Here is a 20,151-nt window from a genome sequence, read left to right on the forward strand (position 1 = left end):
ATGGATATATACAAAGAAATGTCAATAGAAAACAGGTAAAACTAAATGAAATGCAGCTAGTTTGCAGTCTTTCAAGCGTAAGTTTGAAGTGATTGTGTTAGCTGTGTTGTTGGCTAGCTCCTCTGAACAACAGTGTCCTGATGAAAGAGCACATTTTCTATGCCAGGCGAAATCGCGCATCATTAGCTCATTGTTATGGATGTATCCAAATAAATGTCACTAGAAAACAGCTTAAACAAACGCAAATGCAGTTACTTTGCTGTTATTCTGGCTGCTCTGTTTGACGTGACTGTAAGTTAGCTGTAGTTGGCTAGCTAGCAAGCAAGGGATAAGAACGTTGCCAGCCAGTATGGAAAATATGTAAATCATTATTTGAATATGTTGGTAACCCGTTGTATAAAAGTGATAATGCCCTCGAAGCCGGTGTGGGGGTGCAAATATATCTTCCAAACACCGGCTTCTCGGGCATTATGACTTAAATCTGATTGTAGTGCCATTCTTCCACCTAATTCTCTAATGAGAGTTCTGGGATCAGGCTATAACTGAAATCCTCCCCAGAGTCTAGTCTTATTCTTGGCTAGCTGACTAGCTGCTTTATCTATTTGGCCCCAGACAGGATTTCTAAGGCATCACATGCAGAGCTCCCTGACACAGGCTCAAAGAAAGACACTTTTTGTCTGAAGAGGGATGTGTCCCTTAGGCTTGTGTGTGTGTGTGTGTGTGTGTGTGTGTGTGTGTGTGTGTGTGTGTGTCTGTTACGTTCCTAGATCTATTGGATATTTGAGGGTTGGATTTTGATTTTGATCATGCCCACTTGCTCGCTAACACGGGATGGTAACGCCTAGGGAGAATTGTCATGCACAGAGAAACAGCTGTGCTAATTGCGCTCTATCTATTCATATGACAGAACCTACAGACAGTGAGTCAGACCTGTCCACCATAGAAATATATGTATATTTCTATGCTGTCCACATTACGCAGCGCCTCGGACTTGTTTGCATAAGACAACACATCGCCAATATTATATTGAAAGAACACTTGGCCCCTAAGCCCTTTATCGAGTGGCCACTTGCTGATGTGTTTGATAGTGATCACTCGAGTCTGCCACTGTTTTGGGCAAAATTTGAATTTATATGATGTGCACAGTATTCCAAAATGAAAAACCCATTCGCAAGCATCATGTGTCCCGCGGCAACTCGAACATGATTCACTATGAAACACTACCAGAGAGACATACACTCTGGTAGTAGATAGTGAGAAAGTTGTCCAAACAAAACGGCACCAAAGCACTTTGCCACTCGCCAGTGACTAAGCTCCCAAAATGTATTAAAGATTTCTTGATTTATCTATGACTATTTTGAGGGTGAAATGTTGATTCCGTGACTCAAGAGGAACAAACAACATAACACACCCACATCAAACAACACCCCCAAGACCCAAATCTCGTTTTTCTTAATGGGCGGAATCGCAGAGTTCAGCCCCCCTTTAAATAGAGTGTAACTGTGTGCTCTATCTCTCTCCATCTTCCTCCATCTCCAGGTGATCAACATCATCAACGCGGCCCAGGAGTCTAGTCCGGTTTCGGTAGCGGAGGCGCTGGACCGGGTCCTGGAGATCCTGAGGACCACAGAGCTCTACTCTCCTCAGCTGGCCTCCAAGGAGGACGACCCACACACCAACGACCTCGTAGGGGGGCTCATGAGCGTGAGTCAGAGGCTACACACACACACACACACACACACACACAACACATTCTCACACACACATGTACACACACACACACTCCTTCACAGGCCCCATTTAGGCCCCATTTAGTTTTTAGGATACTCCTCTCCATCCACACACCAATGACCTCGTAGGGTGGCTCATGAGGGGCTACACATGCACACACACACACACACTCACACACACATACCCCTCCTCTCACCTCCCCTCTCCTCTTCTCTCCTCTTCTCACAAACACTCAAACACGAGAGTTCCTGAGTTATGTGGGATATTTCTCGTTGGGTGAATTATAATGCTGAAGTCATTGTATAATGTGAAATATGTTGTTATTAGCCAGATTTTAGATAAACCAAAAGGGTATTTTTTAAATGTTTTTTCACAGCATGGATCAAGAGAGTGATTTGCTGTCTTTTTCCTTCTGCAGGATGGTTTACGGAGACTGTCTGGGAACGAGTATGTCTTCTCCAAAAGTACCTTTCCAAGTAAGCAATTACAACACAAACTGAGATTAATTATGTGTTCAATTGTGTTATAGCACGTTTTAGTGGTATATTTGTGTTGCATAATTAATATGTAATATTTCATCTAATTAAATTACACTGGGAGCTTAATGCACTCATTCTCATTACACATGATTGGGGGCTTAGGGAGTTTTGCTGAAACCATTACTTTTCATGTATGGACCTCTGTCTGTCTGAAGAGTGATAGAAAATGTCTCAGATCATTTCATCAGTTGGAGTCTACAAGTGCATCGGCAGTCATTGGCAGTCATTGCATAATCCCCTTATATTTGATCTAGTCACGATGAATCCTAGGTAAACAGGATTCTGAACCCACTTGTCAAGCTACCTTACCTTATCTGACCATATAATTAGGAATTAGAAGTTATTTAATATGATCTCTATGTATCTCACCCTCTACCATAAGGACCATGTTGCTAGGTAATTTAGGGACACAGCTGAGGACTACACTGGAAATTGTTGTTGTTGCGTTGTGCTCTCAAGTGTCCCAAATGCAATCAATCAGTGGACCAACCAACCAATCAATGGTGTACAGTGCCATGCAAAAGTATTCATCCCCCTTGGCGTTTTTCCTATTTTGTTGCATTACAACCTGTAATTTAAATGGATTTTTATTTGGATTTCATGTAATGGACATACACAAAATAGTCAAAATTGGTGAAGTGAAATAAATATAAAAATTACGGAAAAGTGGTGCGTGCATATGTATTCACCCCTTTTGCTATGAAGCCCCTAAATAAGATCTGGTGCAACCAATTACCTTCAGAAGTCACATAATTAGTTCAATAAAGTCCACCTGTGTGCAATCTAAGTGTCACATGATCTGTCACATGATCTCAGTATATATACACCTGTTCTGAAAGGCCCCAGAGTCTGCAACACCACTAAGCAAGGGGCACCACCAAGCAAGCGGCACCATGAAGACCAAGGAGCTCTCCAAACAGGTCAGGGACAAAATTGTGGAGAAGTACAGATCAGGGTTGGGTTATAAAAAAATAGCATAAACTTTGAACATCCCACGGAGCACCATTAAATCCATTATAAAAAAATTGAAAGAATATGGCACCACAACAAACCTGCCAAGAGAGGGCCGCCCACCAAAACTCATGGCCCAGGCAAGGAGGGCATTAATCAGAGAGGCAACAAAGAGACCAAAGATAACCCTGAAGGAGCTGCAAAGCTCCACAGCGGAGATCGGAGTATCTGTCCATAGGACCACATTAAGCCGTACACTCCACAGAGCTGGGCTTTACGGAAGAGTGGCCAGAAAAAAGCCATTGCTTAAAGAAAAAAATAAGCAAACACGGTTGGTGTTCGCCAAAAGGCATGGGGGAGACTCCCCAAACATATGGAAGAAGGTACTCTGGTCAGATGAGAGTAAAATTTTGCTTTTTGGCCATCAAGGAAAACGCTATGTCTGGCGCAAACCCAACACCTCTCATCACCCCGAGAACACCATCCCCACAGTGAAGCATGGTGGTGGCAGCATCATGCTGTGGGGATGTTTTTCATCGGCAGGGACTGTGAAACTGGTCAGAATTGAAGGAATGATGGATGGCGCTAAATACAGGGAAACTCTTGGGGGAAACCTGTTTCAGTCTTCCAGAGATTTGAGACTGGGACGGAGGTTCACCTTCCAGCAGGACAATGACCCTAAGCATACTGCTAAAGCAACACTCAAGTGGTTTAAGGGGAAACATTTAAATGTCTTGGAATGGCCTTGTCAAAGCCCAGACCTCAATCCAATTGAGAATCTGTGGTATGACTTAAAGATTGCTGTACACCAGCGGAACCCATCCAACTTGGAGCTGGAGCAGTTTTGCCTTGAAGAATGGGCAAAAATCCCAGTTGCTAGATGTTATACAGTGGGGAAAAAAAGTATTTAGTCAGCCACCAATTGTGCAAGTTCTCCCACTTAAAAAGATGAGAGAGGCCTGTAATTTTCATCATAGGTACACGTCAACTATGACAGACAAAATGTTTTAAAAAATCCAGAAAATCACATTGTAGGATTTTTTATGAATTTATTTGCAAATTATGGTGGAAAATAAGTATTTGGTCAATAACAAAAGTTTCTCAATACTTTGTTATATACCCTTTGTTGGCAATGACACAGGTCAAACGTTTTCTGTAAGTCTTCACAAGGTTTTCACACACTGTTGCTGGTATTTTGGCCCATTCCTCCATGCAGATCTCCTCTAGAGCAGTGATGTTTTGGGGATGTCGCTGGGCAACACAGACTTTCAACTCCCTCCTAAGATTTTCTATGGGGTTGAGATCTGGAGACTGGCTAGGCCACTCCAGGACCTTGAAATGCTTCTTACGAAGCCACTCCTTCGTTGCCCGGGCGGTGTGTTTGGGATCATTGTCATGCTGAAAGACCCAGCCACGTTTCATCTTCAATGCCCTTGCTGATGAAAGGAGGTTTTCACTCAAAATCTCACGATACATGGCCCCATTCATTCTTTCCTTTACACGGATCAGTCGTCCTGGTCCCTTTGCAGAAAAACAGCCCCAAAGCATGATGTTTCCACCCCCATGCTTCACATTAGGTATGGTGTTCTTTGGATGCAACTCAGCATTCTTTGTCCTCCAAACACCACGAGTTGAGTTTTTACCAAAAAGTTCTATTTTGGTTTCATCTGACCATATGACATTCTCCCAATCCTCTTCTGGATCATCCAAATGCACTCTAGCAAACTTCAGACGGGCCTGGACATGTACTGGCTTAAGCAGGGGGACACGTCTGGCACTGCAGGATTTCAGTCCCTGGCGGCGTAGTGTGTTACTGATGGTAGGCTTTGTTACTTTGGTCCCAGCTCTCTGCAGGTCATTCACTAGGTCCCCCCGTGTGGTTCTGGGATTTTTGCTCACCGTTCTTGTGATCATTTTGACCCCACGGGGTCAGATCTTGCGTGGAGCCCCAGATCGAGGGAGATTATCAGTGGTCTTGTATGTCTTCCATTTCCTAATAATTGCTCCCACAGTTGATTTCTTCAAACCAAGCTGCTTACCTATTGCAGATTCAGTCTTCCCAGCCTGGTGCAGGTCTACAATTTTGTTTCTGGTGTCCTTTGACAGCTCTTTGGTCTTGGCCATAGTGGAGTTTGGAGTGTGACTGTTTGAGGTTGTGGACAGGTGTCTTTTATACTGATAACAACTTCAAACAGGTGCCATTAATACAGGTAACGAGTGGAGGACAGAGGAGCCTCTTAAAGAAGAAGTTACAGGTCTGTGAGAGCCAGAAATCTTGCGTGTTTGTAGGTGACCAAATACTTATTTTCCACCATAATTTGCAAATAAATTCATTAAAAATCCTACAATGTGATTTTCTGGAGAAAAAAAATCTCAATTTGTCTGTCATAGTTGACGTGTACCTATGATGAAAATTACAGGCCTCTCTCATCTTTTTAAGTGGGAGAACTTGCACAATTGGTGGCTGACTAAATACTTTTTTTCCCCACTGTAGAGACATACCCCAAGAGACTTGCAGCTGTAATTGCTGCAAAAGGTGGCTCTACAAAGTATTGACTTTGGGGGATTGAATAGTTATGCACGCTCAAGTTTTCTGATTTTTGTCTTATTTCTTGTTTGTTTCACAAGAAAAAATATTTTGCATCTTCAAAGTGGTAGGCATGTTGTGTAAATCAAATGATACAAACCTCCAAAAAATCTATTTTAATTCCAGGATGTAAGGCAACAAAATAGGAAAAATGGCAAGGGGGGTGAATACTTTCGCAAGCCACTGTATCTGTGTAAAATAAGGCTGGCCCTTTCAACCCTCCCCTCACCTTTAGTTAGTGCGTGTTTGCAGTCACAAGGAAAGAAGCAAATAGTAGTGTTGCTGACAGACTTTCACATGCTGTTCCTAACTGAAGTGTATGGACTTTCACATGCTGTTCCTAACTGCAGTGTATGGACTTTCACATGCTGTTCCTAACTGAAGTGTATGGACTTTCACATGCTGTTCCTAACTGAAGTGTATGGACTTTCACATGCTGTTCCTAACTGAAGTGTATGGACTTTCACATGCTGTTCCTAATTGAAGTGTATGGACTTTCACATGCTGTTGCTAACTGAAGTGTATGCGTCCAGTGAATATAAAACAACACAAACATAGGCACAGACACATGCATACACACACACGATAACATACGCACTATACACACACGTACTCATGGATTTTGTATTGTAGATATGTGGTAGTGGTGGAGTAGGGGCCTGAGGGCACACAGTGTGTTGGGAAATCTGTGAATGTATTGTAATGTATAATTGTATATAATTGCCTTAATTTTGCTGGACCCCAGGAAGAGTAGCTGCTGCCTTGGCAGCAGCTAATGGGGATCCATAATAAATAAAAATACAAATACACATAAAAACCACTTCAAATGGAAACAGCTGTGTCCGCATGTGTGTGTGTGTGGTGACAAACAGTTTTGGGACACAAGATCACATTCTTACAGGACAACACTATAGTGGACAGATCTTAGTGAATCAGTATAAGTTACTAGCAGGTGAGGGCATATCCAGCCAATCTGTGCATGTGTGTGTCTCCAGATATGAGCCAGAGTCCGCTGGCCATCCCAGTAACGCTGAATGACATCCCTCCGGCCATCGCTGAGATGCTGGATGACGAGGACCAATGGGAGTTTAACATCCTAGAGCTGGAGGCTGCCACCTGTAAGAGGTATGGAGGGAGGAGGAGGAGAGGGAGCGAGGGGAGGAGAGGGAGAGGGGAGAGGAGAGAGAGGGGGGGGTAGAGGGGGGAGGAGAGAGAGGGGGGGAGGAGAGAGAGAGGGGGGAGGAGAGGGAGGAGGAGAGAGAGATGGGGGAGGAGAGGGAGAGGGGGGAAGAGAGAGAGGAGGAGAGAGAGGGGGGGAGGAGAGGGAGAGGGGGGGGGAGAGAGAGAGGACAGGAGAGGGATGAAGGTTGTTAGGGGGTTAAGGGGAAAGTGAAGATAGAGGTTATTATGCTCTTTCCATGACATAGACTGACCAGGTGAATCCAGGTGAAAGCCATGATCCCTTATTGATGTCACTTGTTAAATCCACTTCAATCAGTGTAGATGAAGGGGAGGAGACAGGTTAAAGAATGATTTTTTAGTCTTGAGACAATTGAGACATGGATTGTGTATGTGTGGCATTCAGAGGGTTAATGGGCAAGACAAAATATTTAATTGCCTTTGAACAGGCTATGGTAGTAGGTGCCAGTTTGTGTCAAGAACTGCAGCGCTGCTGGGTTTTTCACGCTCAACAGTTTCCCGTGTGTATCAAGAATGGTCCACCAGCCAAAGGACATCCAGCCAACTTGACACAACTGTGTAGAGTCCATGCCCCGACGAAATGACGCTGTTCTGAGGGCAAAAGGGGGACTGCAACTCAATATTAGGAAGGTGTTCCTAATATTTGGTGTACTCACATGTACACCAATACAGAAGGGAACGAACATCCTCCTTCTATCACTCATCTACAGTGAGGGAAAAAAAATTTGATCCCCTGCTGATTTTGTACGTTTGCCCACTGACAAAGACATGATCAGTCTATAATTTTAATGGTAGGTTTATTTGAACAGTGAGAGACAGACTAACAACAACAAAATCCAGAAAAACGCATGTCAAAAATGTTATAAATTGATTTGCATTTTAATGAGGGAAATAAGTATTTGACCCCTCTGCAAAACATTACTTAGTACTTGGTGGCAAAACCCTTGTTGGCGATCACAGAGGTCAGACGTTTCTTGTAGTTGGCCACCAGGTTTGCACACATCTCAGGAGGGATTTTGTCCCACTCCTCTTTGCAGATCTTCTCCAAGTCATTAAGGTTTCGAGGCTGACGTTTGGCAACTCGAACCTTCAGCTCCCTCCACAGATTTTCTATGGGATTACGGTCTGGAGACTGGCTAGGCCACTCCAGGACCTTAATGTGCTTCTTCTTGAGCCACTCCTTTGTTGCCTTGGCCGTGTGTTTTGGGTCATTGTCATGCTGGAATACCCATCCACGACCCATTTTCAATGCCCTGGCTGAGGGAAGGAGGTTCTCACCCAAGATTTGACGGTACATGGCCCCGTCCATCGTTCCTTTGATGTGGTGAAGTTGTCCTGTCCCCTTAGCAGAAAAACACCACCAAAGCATAATGTTTCCACCTCCATGTTTGACGGTGGGGATGGTGTTCTTGGGGTCATAGGCAGCATTCCTCCTCCTCCAAACACGGCGAATTGAGTTGATGCCAAAGAGCTCGATTTTGGTCTCATCTGACCAAAATCACTTTCACCCAGTTCTCCTCTGAATCATTCAGATGTTCATTGGCAAACTTCAGATGGGCCTGTACATGTGCTTTCTTGAGCAGGGGGACCTTGCGGGCGCTGCAGGATTTCAGTCCTTCACGGCGTAGTGTGTTACCAATTGTTTTCTTGGTGACTATGGTTCCAGCTGCCTTGAGATCATTGACAAGATCCTCCCTTGTAGTTCTGGGCTGATTCCTCACCGTTCTCATGATCATTGCAACTCCACGAGGTGAGATCTTGCATGGAGCCCCAGGCCGAGGGAGATTGACAGTTATTTTGTGTTTCTTCCATTTGCAAATAATCGCACCAACTGTTGTCACCTTCTCACCAAACTGCTTGGCGATGGTCTTGTAGCCCATTCCAGCCTTGTGTAGGTCTACAATCTTGTCCCTGACATCCTTGGAGAGCTCTTTGGTCTTGGCCATGGTGGAGAGTTTGGAATCTGATTGATTGATTGCTTCTGTGGACAGGTGTCTTTTATACAGGTAACAAACTGAGATTAGGAACACTCCCTTTAAGAATGTGCTCCTAATCTCAGCTCGTTACCTGTATAAAAGACACCTGGGAGCCAGAAATCTTTCTGATTGAGAGGAGGTCAAATACTTATTTCCCTCATTAAAATGCAAATAAATTTATAACATTTTTTACATGTGTTTTTCTGGATTTTTAAAATTTTTATTCTGTCTCTCACTGTTCAAATAAACCTACCATTAAAATTATAGACTGATCATTTCTTTGTCAGTGGGCAAACGTACAAAATCAGCAGGGGATCAAATACTTTTTCCCTCACTGTACCTCCCTGTCCTCGCTCTGTCATCCCCACAGACCTCTGACCTACCTGGGCTTGAAGATCTTTGCTCGCTTCAGTGTGTGTGAGTTCCTGAGCTGCAGTGAGACTACGCTACGCTGCTGGCTCCAGGTTATAGAGGCTAACTACCACGCCTCCAACTCCTACCACAACTCCACCCACGCCGCTGATGTCCTACATGCTACTGCCTACTTCCTACGCAAGGAGAAGGTCAAGGTAGACCAAACACACACACCAGCATACACACACACACAAACAACAACTCCTACCACAACCCCACACCAGCCCGAAGAAGACCTTCTGGTTGGAGAATTGTTGGATATGTGTACACCACTTATGCACACAAATAAAATTACTACTGACACCAGTTAGTTTCAATATTTCACCAAAAGATGATTATGCCTGCCATACAGTAGCTTGAGAAAGTATTCACCCCCCTTGGCATTTTTCCTATTTTGTTGCCTTACATCCTGGAATTAAAATGGATTTTTGGGGGGTTTGTATCATTTGATTTACACAACATGCCTACCACTTTGAAGATGCACAAATTTTTTTTTTGTGAAACAAACAACAAATAAGACAAAAAAACTGAAAACTTGAGCGTGCATAACTATTCACCCCCCTCAAAGTCAATACTTTGTAGAGACACCTTTTGCAGCAATTATCTATCTAGCCACTGGGATTTTTGCCCATTCATCAAGGCAAAACTGCTCCAGCTCCTAGTTGGATGGGTTCTGCTGGTGTACAGCAATCTTTAAGTCATACCACAGATTCTCAATTGGATTGAGGTCTGGGCTTTGACTAGGCCATTCCAAGACATTTAAATGTTTCCCCTTAAACCACTCGGGTGTTGCTTTAGCAGTATGCTTAGGGTCATTGTCCTGCTGGAAGGTGAACCTCCATCCCAGTCTCAAATCTTTGGAAGAGTGAAACAGGTTTCCCCCAAGAATTTCCCTGTATTTAGCGCCATTTATCATTCCTTCAATTCTGACCAGTTTCCCAGTCCCTGCCGATGAAAAACATCCCCACAGCATGATGCTGCCACCACCATGCTTCACTGTGGGGATGGTGTTCTTGGGGTGATGAGAGGTGTTGGGTTTGCGCCAGACATAGCGTTTTCCTTGATGGCCAAAAAGTTCAATTTTAGTCTCATCTGACCAGAGTACCTTCTTCCATATGTTTGGGGAGTCTCCCACATGCCTTTTGGTGAAAACCAAATGTGTTTGCTTATTTTTTTCTTTAAGCAATGGCTTTTTTCTGGCCACTCTTCCGTAAAGCCCAGCTCTGTAGAGTGTACGGCTTAAAGTGGTCCTATGGACAGATACTCAAATTTCCGCTATGGAGCTTTGCAGCTACTTCAGGGTTATCTTTGGTCTCTTTGTTGCCTCTGATTTTGGTGGGCGGCCCTCTCTTGGCAGGTTTGTTGTGGTGCCATATTCTTTCAATTTTTTTATAATGGATTTAATGGTGCTCCGTGGGATGTTCAAAGTTTCTGATATTTTTTTATAACCCAACCCTGATCTGTACTTCTCCACAACTTTGTCCCTGACCTGTTTGGAGAGCTCCTTGGTCTTCATGGTGCCGCTTCCTTGGTGGTGCCCCTTGCTTAGTGGTGTTGCAGACTCTGGGGCCTTTCAGAACAGGTGTATATATACTGAGATCATGTGACAGATCATGTGACACTTAGATTGCACACAGGTGGACTTTATTTAACTAATTATGTGACTTCTGAAGGTAATTGGTTGCACCAGATCTTATTTAGGGGCTTCATAGCAAAGGGGGTGAATACAAATGCACGCACCACTTTTCCGTTATTTATTCTTTAGAATTTTTTGAAACAAGTTATTTTTTTATTTTCACTTCACCAATTTGGTCTTTTTTGTGTATGTCCATTACATGAAATCCAAATAAAAATCAATTTAAATTACAGGTTATAGTGCAACAAAATAGGAAAAACACCAAGGGGTATGAATACTTTTGCAAGGCACTGTATCAATGTGCTGATTGATTGATAAGTTGATCTACTACGTAATTCACTGCCATGTGTTTTCAATAGTGTGTGTGTGTGTGTGTGTGTGTGTGTGTGTGTGTGTGTGTGTGTGTGTGTGTGTGTGTGTGTGTGTGTGTGTGTGTGTGTGTGTGTGTGTGTGTGCGTGCGTGAGGAGAGTAGATTATCAGTTTTCTTTGTTTGGCATTAGATTAATGTATGTCAGTGACCAGTGAGAGTTGGAGTGGGGGGATGTTTTTATAGCTTCGGTCTTGTTCTCATATTTGACTCATTCAATAAGTGTTTTGCCTTGAGGACATTGAGATCCTCATACTTTCCCTCTCTTTTCTCCCATTTGCTAGTGATTATTATTATTAGTTGCGCTTGCATGGCGTGCATTATTTGGTATTATTCATTTGTTGCGTATGAGGTTATGCTGAGAGAGACTTAGGCAGTATTTATATTTTATACACAATTTCAACAACAAAAAAAGCTGGTCTAAAAGTCTAACTCCCAAAATGATTTTGCTGTCTCAGTCCCATCCCTGATTAATAGGTTCATATGTTTTTCTATTAAGATATACTGTAGATTGTAAAAGTTGTAGGAAACTGAGCTCCCCTACTACATTTTTTCTATTATCTGTGCTTCTGTGGAAGTTTGACACTGATGTTACTTCCTGATTGCTATATGTCTCCCGGGGCTCATGGGAGTTTTAGTTTAGTAACACTACTTCCTGGTTGTGTCATGTGTTCTCAGGGCAGTCTGGACCAGCTGGATGAGGTGGCTGCGTTGATCGCGGCGACGGTCCATGATGTGGACCACCCAGGGAGGACCAACAGCTTCCTGTGTAATGCAGGAAGTGAGCTGGCTATCCTGTATAACGACACGGCAGTGTTGGAGAGTCACCATGCCGCCCTAGCCTTCCAACTCACCGTCAGGGATAGCAAGAGCAACATCTTTAAAAACATCGACAGGTACAGTCAGGAGAGAGTCTAGGAGAGAAAATAATGGTTTCCACATGGAGCTTTTAGTGCTTGCTAGCCTGGTCCCAAGTCTGTTTGTGCACAGACCGATCTGGGACCAGGCTAAGTGCTTGCTACAGTAGGAAAGAGGCAATGTTCTTGTTAAAGTAATGAATTGACATGCCTCTTCCTCTAAGCCATCAGAGAGACCACATAACCACTGGCGACAGATATGGAGCAGGTTGGGTTATTACCCTGGAACATATCATGTGATTTGATTAACTTCTAGGTTTTTATGGACCTAGAACTTCTTGGAAAACAGTGAGGACAGTTGACTATCCTGGTCCTGTAAGCCCGTCTCTGTGTGTTTATATTAGGACTCAGTTCAGGACGTTGAGGCAAGCAATCATAGACATGGTGCTGGCTACAGAGATGACCCGCCATTTTGAACACGTCAACAAGTTTGCCAACAGCATCAACAAACCAATGGCTGCCATCGAGGAGTCCAGCTCAAATGTAAGACACAGCCCCTTGTCTGTGTATATGTGTGTATGTTTGTGTGTGTGTGTGTACTAGCGTCCATGTGCGTGTGTAGTTCATTATTACATAATAAAGATGGTTGTTAACATTAGCCAACTGAGTGGGAACAGAAAATACTATAGAAACAGTTTAGTTCCTAAATACAGTATATTCCATGAGCATTCATGAGTAAATAGGAATAAAAGGCTAAATATTTTGACATTCAACAATGGAGAGTTCTAATGGAAAATACTTGGCTCTATTCAGAGCATGTGACTCCAATTTGAAGCCCCTATCTGAGATTAGCAATCATGGCCCTCGTGGGCAGCAGCCTGTCTAGCCTGATTATATCTCAGCCCTACTACCACTAAAATAATATCACAAAGCAACTAAATAATCTGTGAGAGGAGCAACTTCAAGAGTCAGGCCAACGTTATGTATAACTGTGGAATGGAATTTATGGAACGGTATCCAACTTATGGAAACCACGTTTGACTCCATTCCATTTATTCAATTCCAGCCATTACAATGAGCCCGTCCTCCTATAGCTCCTCCCACCAGCCTCTAGTGATGTATACCATAGTGTGTGTGTGTTTCTGACCGATTGTGTGTGCATCGAAATGTGTGTGTGTGTCTTTGACCTTGTGTGTGTTTCTCTGTAACAGAGTGAAGGCAGTGACAGTGAGGGTCCAGCCAGCATCAGGAACAGCCCAGAGAACCGGCTGCTGATCAAGAGGATGATGATAAAGTGTGCTGACGTGGCCAATCCCTGTAGACCTCTGGAGCTCTGCATAGAATGGGCCGGACGCATCTCTGAGGAGTACTTTTCCCAGGTGAGGGGGCTGACAGGGATGGAAGGAGGAAGGGAGGAGGAAGGGAGGGCTCCTGGAGGAGGGGGCGGTTGTATGTTAAGTGTGGGATTAAAGGGTAACAGGGCAGAAGGTAAAGGAATGGAGAGGGGGAAGGGGACAGCGAGGGGTTAGAATGAGGGATGGGGAGTGTGTCATTGCAGCACCAACTGTTCTGGTGCTATAGGAGTCTGCAGCTGGCAATCCTGACCTTAACAACTGTTCTGTTGCTATAGGAGTCTGCAGCTGGCAATCCTGACCGTAACAACTGTTCTGGTGCTATAGGAGTCTGCAGCTGGCAATCCTGATCTTAACAACTGTTCTGGTGCTATAGGAGTCTGAAGCTAGCAATCCTGACCTTAACAACTGTTCTGGTGCTATAGGAGTCTGCAGCTGGCAATCCTGACCTTAACAACTGTTCTGGTGCTATAGGAGTCTGCAGCTGGCAATCCTGACCTTAACAACTGTTCTGGTGCTATAGGAGTCTGCAGCTGGCAATCCTGACCTTAACAACTGTTCTGGTGCTATAGGAGTCTGCAGCTGGCAATCCTGACCTTAACAACTGTTCTGTTGCTATAGGAGTCTGCAGCTGGCAATCCTGATCTTAACAACTGTTCTGGTGCTATAGGAGTCTGAAGCTGGCAATCCTGACCTTAACAACTGTTCTGGTGCTATAGGAGTCTGCAGCTGGCAATCCTGACCTTAACAACTGTTCTGGTGCTATAGGAGTCTGCAGCTGGCAATCCTGACCATAACAACTGTTCTGGTGCTATAGGAGTCTGCAGCTGGCAATCCTGACCTTAACAACTGTTCTGGTGCTATAGGAGTCTGCAGCTGGCAATCCTGACCTTAACAACTGTTCTGGTGCTATAGGAGTCTGCAGCTGGCAATCCTGACCTTAACAACTGTTCTGGTGCTATAGGAGTCTGCAGCTGGCAATCCTGACCTTAACAACTGCCTACTCAGCTACACTATATATACAAAAGTCTGTATACACCCCTTCAAATTAGTGGATTTGGCTATTTCAGCCACACCCGTTGCTGAAAGGTGTATAAAATAGAGCACACAGCCATGCAATCTCCATACACAAACATTTGCAGAAGAATGGCCTTACTGAAGAGCTCTGTGACTTTCAACATGGCACCGTCATAGGATGCCACCCTTCCAACAAGTCAGTTCGTCAAATTTCTGCCCTCCTAGAGCTGCCCTGGTCAACTGTAAGTGCTGTTATTGTGAATTGGAAATGTCTAGGAGCACAACGGCTCAGCCGCGAAGTGGTAGGCCACACAAGCTCACAGAACGGGACCGGCAAGTACTGAAGCACGTAGCGTGTAAAAATTGTCTGTCCTCGATTGCAACACTCACTACCGAGTTCCAAACTGCATCTGGAAACAACGTCAGCACAAGAACTGTTCGTCGGGAGCTTCATGAAATAGGTTTCCATGGCCGAGCAGCCGCACACAAGCCTAAGATCACCATGTGCAATGCCAAGCGCTGGCTGGAGTGGTGTAAAGCTTGCCGCCATTGGACTCTGGAGCAGTAGAAACACGTTCTCTGGAGTGATGAATCACGCTTCATCATCTGGCAGTCCGACGGATGAATCTGGGTTTGGCCGGATGCCAGGAGAACACTACCTGCCCGAATGCATAGTGGCAACTGTAAAGTTTGGTGGAGGAGGAATAAAGGTCTGGGGCTGTTTTTCATTGTTCGGGCTAGGCCAGTGAAGGGAAATCTTAACGCTACAGCATACAATGACATTCTAGACGATTCTGTGCTTCCCCAACTTTGTGGCAACAGTTTGGAGAAGGTCCTTTCCTGTTTCAGCATGACAATGACCCTGTACACAAAGCAAGGTCCATACAGAAATGGTTTGTCGAGATCGGTGTGGAAGAACTTGACTGGCCTGCACAGAGCCCTGACCTCAACCCCATCGAACACCTTTGGGATGAATTGGAACGCCGACTGCGAGCCAGGCCTAATCGCCCAACATCAGTGCCCGACCTCACTAATGCTCTTGTAGCTGAATGGAAGCAAGTCCCTGCAGCAATGTTCCAACATCTAGTGGAAAGCATTCCCAGAAGAATGGAGGCCAAGGGGGGACCAACTCCATATTAATGCCCATGATTTTGGAATGAGATGTTCGACAAGCAGGTGTCCACATACCTTTGGTCATGTAGTGTATCTGTGTGCACCTATAAATCTGCCCCCTCCCTCCCTTCTCTCTCTCTCTCTCTCTCTCTCTCTCTCTCTCTCTCTCTCTCTCTCTCTCTGTCTTCCTCTCTCTCTGTCTGACCTTGTGGCACTATCTTTTGGCAGTGAGTCCAGGAAACACATGTGTGTTGTGTGTATGTACATATTCTAAATACTACAGTGTGTGTGTTAACCTGTGTGTGAATCTATGTGTGTGTGTTAACCTGTGTGTGAATCTATGTGTGTGTTTCAGACTGACGAGGAGAAGAGACAGGCTCTACCGGTGGTCATGCCTGTATTTGACAGGAACACCTGCAGTATCCCCAAGTCTCAGATCTCCTTCATAGACTACTTCATTACAGACATGTTCGACGCCTGGGATGGTAAGAACACACACACTCACGGTGCCAAGGTTAGAAGGGCACAGGGGATCCACTGGGAGGAGCCCAGGCCTCCCCTCATCTCTTCTCATCCTCTCTTCTATTTCATCCATCCCTGTAAAAGAGGTAGAGCCTCCCTTTTCCCGTCACAGTGGAGCACAGTAGCCCAGAGGAAGAAGAGCGGGAGGGAGAAGGGGATGGAGACAGACGAAGGGACAAAGAGGAGGGAGGATGGGACAAAGGAGGATAGGATACAATAACTCCCATCTCCCCGTTCCCATGAAATGACCCGTGACCTCTGGGGTGTTGCTGGGGGTTACCCCTCCCAGAGAAGAGAATACATGTGTTTATAGTGATCAAAGCTAGTGATGTCACGGAAAATTCCCAGAGGCCACTGGGAAAGGGTGGAGGGGCAGGGGTGGGTATCCGGGGGGCCGGAGGGGTTAAGTCGAGACGCACTGAAGCAGAACTTACTGTACACACACACACTAGCACACACACAAAAGTGCACACAAAAGCACAAAGATACACACACACACAAGCATAACGCACATACACACTCACACAGCAGGTTTTAATTCGTCAGGGTCAGGGCTGGGTTGTTGCCGGGTGGTTGCCAGGTCAGGCTCAGACAGAGGGGCAACCAACGAGTCGGAAACTAGGAAGTAAACAACACCCACACAAACACAAACTGCCTGATACCTAATTGCCCCAGCTGTCATTTCCTTGTGTGGAAACTACCGCTGGCTCATGTGTTTGTGTGCATACAGATGTGTGTTAACCTCACAATCTCCTCTGTCCCCCAGCCTTCGCCAGTCTACCTGGCCTCATGGAGCACCTGTCAGAGAACTACAAATACTGGAAGGGTCTGGACGACATGAAGTGCAAGAGCCTGCGCCCGCCTCCTCCTCCGTGACCCCTCCATCCCTCCCTCTCTCCCCTCATACCTCCATCCCTCCCTCTCTCAGGGTAGGGGGGACAGCGAATGTAACCAAGCGCTGGTATTAAGCCCTCCCACTGTGATTCTACCCAGCTCCACACACACTGGACTGTACTACAGTTTGTCAGACCTTAGAGCCTGCAGCTTGGAGCCCTGAGAAGAGCCCAGGGACTGACATACTGGCTAATATAATGACACCCTATTCCCCATGTAGTGGACTACTACTGACCAGAGCCCCAACCCAAACAGATTTCCCATCTTTGGTTATCTGATGTTGCCTCAAACTACAAAAACAGATTTCATACAGAGAATCATTATGATACTCCTTGCCAAATTTAGCATGGGGATTCTGGTCAAACGTAGTGCACTACTTGGGGAATAGTGTAACATTTTAGATTTGCCCACTGAGGCTCAAGCTAGCCTCTTCAGACCCCTCTCTGGTCCCTGTTGGGCCCCTAATGGGACTCTACAGCCTCCTGACCATCTGTCCCAGCCTTAGGGGTGAGGACCAACCAATCTGTCCCAGCCTGAGGGGTGAGGACCAACCAATCAGTCCCAGCCTGAGCGGTGAGGACCAACTAATCAGTCCCAGCCTGAGCGGTGAGGACCAACCAATCAGTCCCAGCCTGAGCGGTGAGGACCAACTAATCAGTCCCAGCCTGAAGGGTGAGGACCAACCAATCTGTCCCAGCCTGAGGGGTGAGGACCAACCAATCTGTCCCAGCCTGAGGGGTGAGGACCAACCAATCTGTCCCAGCCTGAGGGGTGAGGACCAACCAATCTGTCCCAGCCTGAGGGGTGAGGACCAACCAATCAGTCCCAGCCTGAGGGGTGAGGACCAACCAATCTGTCCCAGCCTGAGGGGTGAGGACCAACCAATCTGTCCCAGCCTGAGGGGTGAGGACCAACCAATCTGTCCCAGCCTGAGGGGTGAGGACCAACCAATCTGTCCCAGCCTGAGGGGTGAGGACCAACCAATCAGTCCCAGCCTGAGGGGTGAGGACCAACCAATCAGTCCCAGCCTGAGGGGTGAGGACCAACCAATCAGTCCCAGCCTGAGGGGTGAGGACCAACCAATCAGTCCCAGCCTGAGGGGTGAGGACCAACCAATCAGTCCCAGCCTGAGGGGTGAGGACCAACCAATCAGTCCCAGCCTGAGGGGTGAAGACCAACACGTTACAAACCAACCCACCGCACTTTAGCAGCTCAAAGTCACTTTCTCACAATCTATTTTTTTCCTGTCTCTGTTTTTCTGCTCTCTTCTCTCAGGCAAGGGCCTGCTGTTGTTTCTTATACTGTACCTTTTCTTTCTGTCTGCCTCTACTCTAGTGTGTAGTAATGCTGAGATGGGGACCAAAGCTTCATTATACTGTAACTACTACAGCTAAAAGAGAAGAAATCACGGAATATTACTTAACTAAAGCATGCAGAGAGAAATCAGTTCACTCAAGCACATGTGCACGCACACTGTACTCACTCTTCCAACAAAACAGCTAACTGTAAACTGTAACTCTGCTCTCCTTGTTCTCTCGCCAGCTGAAAGTATTAAGTAATATTGAGCTCTGATAAGCCCTGTTAGGCAGTCATACAGAGAAGTATGTGTGTGTGTGTGTGTGTGTGTGTGTGTGTGTGTGTGTGTGTTTGGCAGCAGCCCCAGAGCAGTCAGAGGTCTGTGTTCGCTCCATACCTGGGAGGTTTACAGAGCCGAGCCCAGCTGAACTGACTGCTGTAATATCTCTCTCTATGGGGGAGAACCAGAGCTCTGCGCAGAGAGCCAGGCCTCACAGGCAGCTAGCCCACCACCAGGCTCCCCTCAGGGGCTAGAACCAGCGCTCACTCAGCCCACTCTGGAACTCTGCTCCACATGGCTCTTAAAAGATAACTATCCTGTCAACACTGGGGCTTAGTGGGAACAGTATCAGAACAGTATTACAACACTATTAGCGACAAGTGGGGGAAAAACAGCACTATATTAAGGACTGTTGATCTTCACTTATAAACCACATAAGAAGTGAATTATCTGAGCGACATTAGGCTAAGTGTAATGTTTATGACAGCTTGCATTGAAGCTAATCATAATTCATTACTTAAAAAAGGTCATAAAGTTCCAGTGCATCCATTTAAACATCGAAGGCACATTGAAGTGGACACATACTGTAGATAATTGTAATCTCAAAATATGAAGGAAACCAATTATAGTATCACAACATGAGAGCAGTGGCTAAGCAAGTTACTATTCTGAAGCACAACTCATTGATTTCTAACATTCCAGTTATTCTCTGGTGTGCAGTGCAGTTATAGGAGTACATTTTATTTTCCAACTGCTTTTTGTACATCCTGTGTCCCCATAGCGTGTTGCTGGTCCGTTGTGAAGTAGCATGGCAGTGTGGTCTGAGCAGAGAGCCACCTCACAGCAGCCTGATGAAACCACAATGGGAGAGACACAGCATGAAAGACTTGGATGGCCCTGGTCAAATTACACCCTATTCCCTATGTAGTGCACTACTTTTGGGCCAGAGATTTATGTGGTGAGAGACACTGGCACACTTAGATCTTGGGGCTTAAACAGTTGTGTCTTAAATGCACTCTACTGCCTATAAAGTGCAGTACAGTACTGGTAGTGTATTCTATGGGGAATATGGTGTCATTTTAGATTGACCCTGTCTTTGGATCCTCTCTGGGAAAAGAGACCATAAGGCCAGCTCCCAGTACACTGTACAGCTGCTTGGTTCTGTTTGGTTTTCAACTCCAACTCCGACTCATCCCCTTCCCCGTCATCTAAAATCACATTACTGTGTAGCTGTCTCCCTCCATTGGTTGGCAGTGGGAAATGCAGTTCCAATCATTTCCTTGTGCAGCAACAGTAGCAGACATACAAGACAGGCAGTCAGAGGCATAGCCGCAGGAAGTAGGGGTGCTGAGGGTGCTGCAGTACCCCCTGAAAAATCAGAAGAAGATCAATTATTAATACAAAATTTACAAAAATAC

The 20,151-nt window shown here is 45.5% G+C and overlaps 1 protein-coding gene across 3 annotated transcripts in view; it reads left to right on the top strand.

The window, feature by feature from the left end:
• Window positions 1-17,139, top strand: part of LOC311128394 (high affinity cAMP-specific and IBMX-insensitive 3',5'-cyclic phosphodiesterase 8B-like) — a gene marked incomplete at both ends in the record, with an annotated part of 57,322 nt that extends 40,183 nt beyond the window's left edge. For all 3 annotated transcript variants that reach the window (XM_084160513.1, XM_084160515.1, XM_084160514.1), the window contains 9 exons: window positions 1,540-1,704; window positions 2,150-2,207; window positions 6,804-6,933; window positions 9,355-9,553; window positions 12,081-12,298; window positions 12,664-12,802; window positions 13,471-13,638; window positions 16,097-16,226; window positions 17,030-17,139. In XM_084160513.1, coding sequence (XP_084016639.1) covers window positions 1,540-1,704; window positions 2,150-2,207; window positions 6,804-6,933; window positions 9,355-9,553; window positions 12,081-12,298; window positions 12,664-12,802; window positions 13,471-13,638; window positions 16,097-16,226; window positions 17,030-17,139 — 1,317 coding nt within the window. The remainder of the gene's footprint in view (window positions 1-1,539; window positions 1,705-2,149; window positions 2,208-6,803; window positions 6,934-9,354; window positions 9,554-12,080; window positions 12,299-12,663; window positions 12,803-13,470; window positions 13,639-16,096; window positions 16,227-17,029) is intronic.
• Between the last annotated feature and the right edge of the window lie 3,012 nt (window positions 17,140-20,151).

The sequence above is a fragment of the Coregonus lavaretus genome (genome assembly GCF_964263955.1).
Source record: "Coregonus lavaretus genome assembly, chromosome: 4".
NCBI lineage: Eukaryota > Metazoa > Chordata > Actinopteri > Salmoniformes > Salmonidae > Coregonus > Coregonus lavaretus.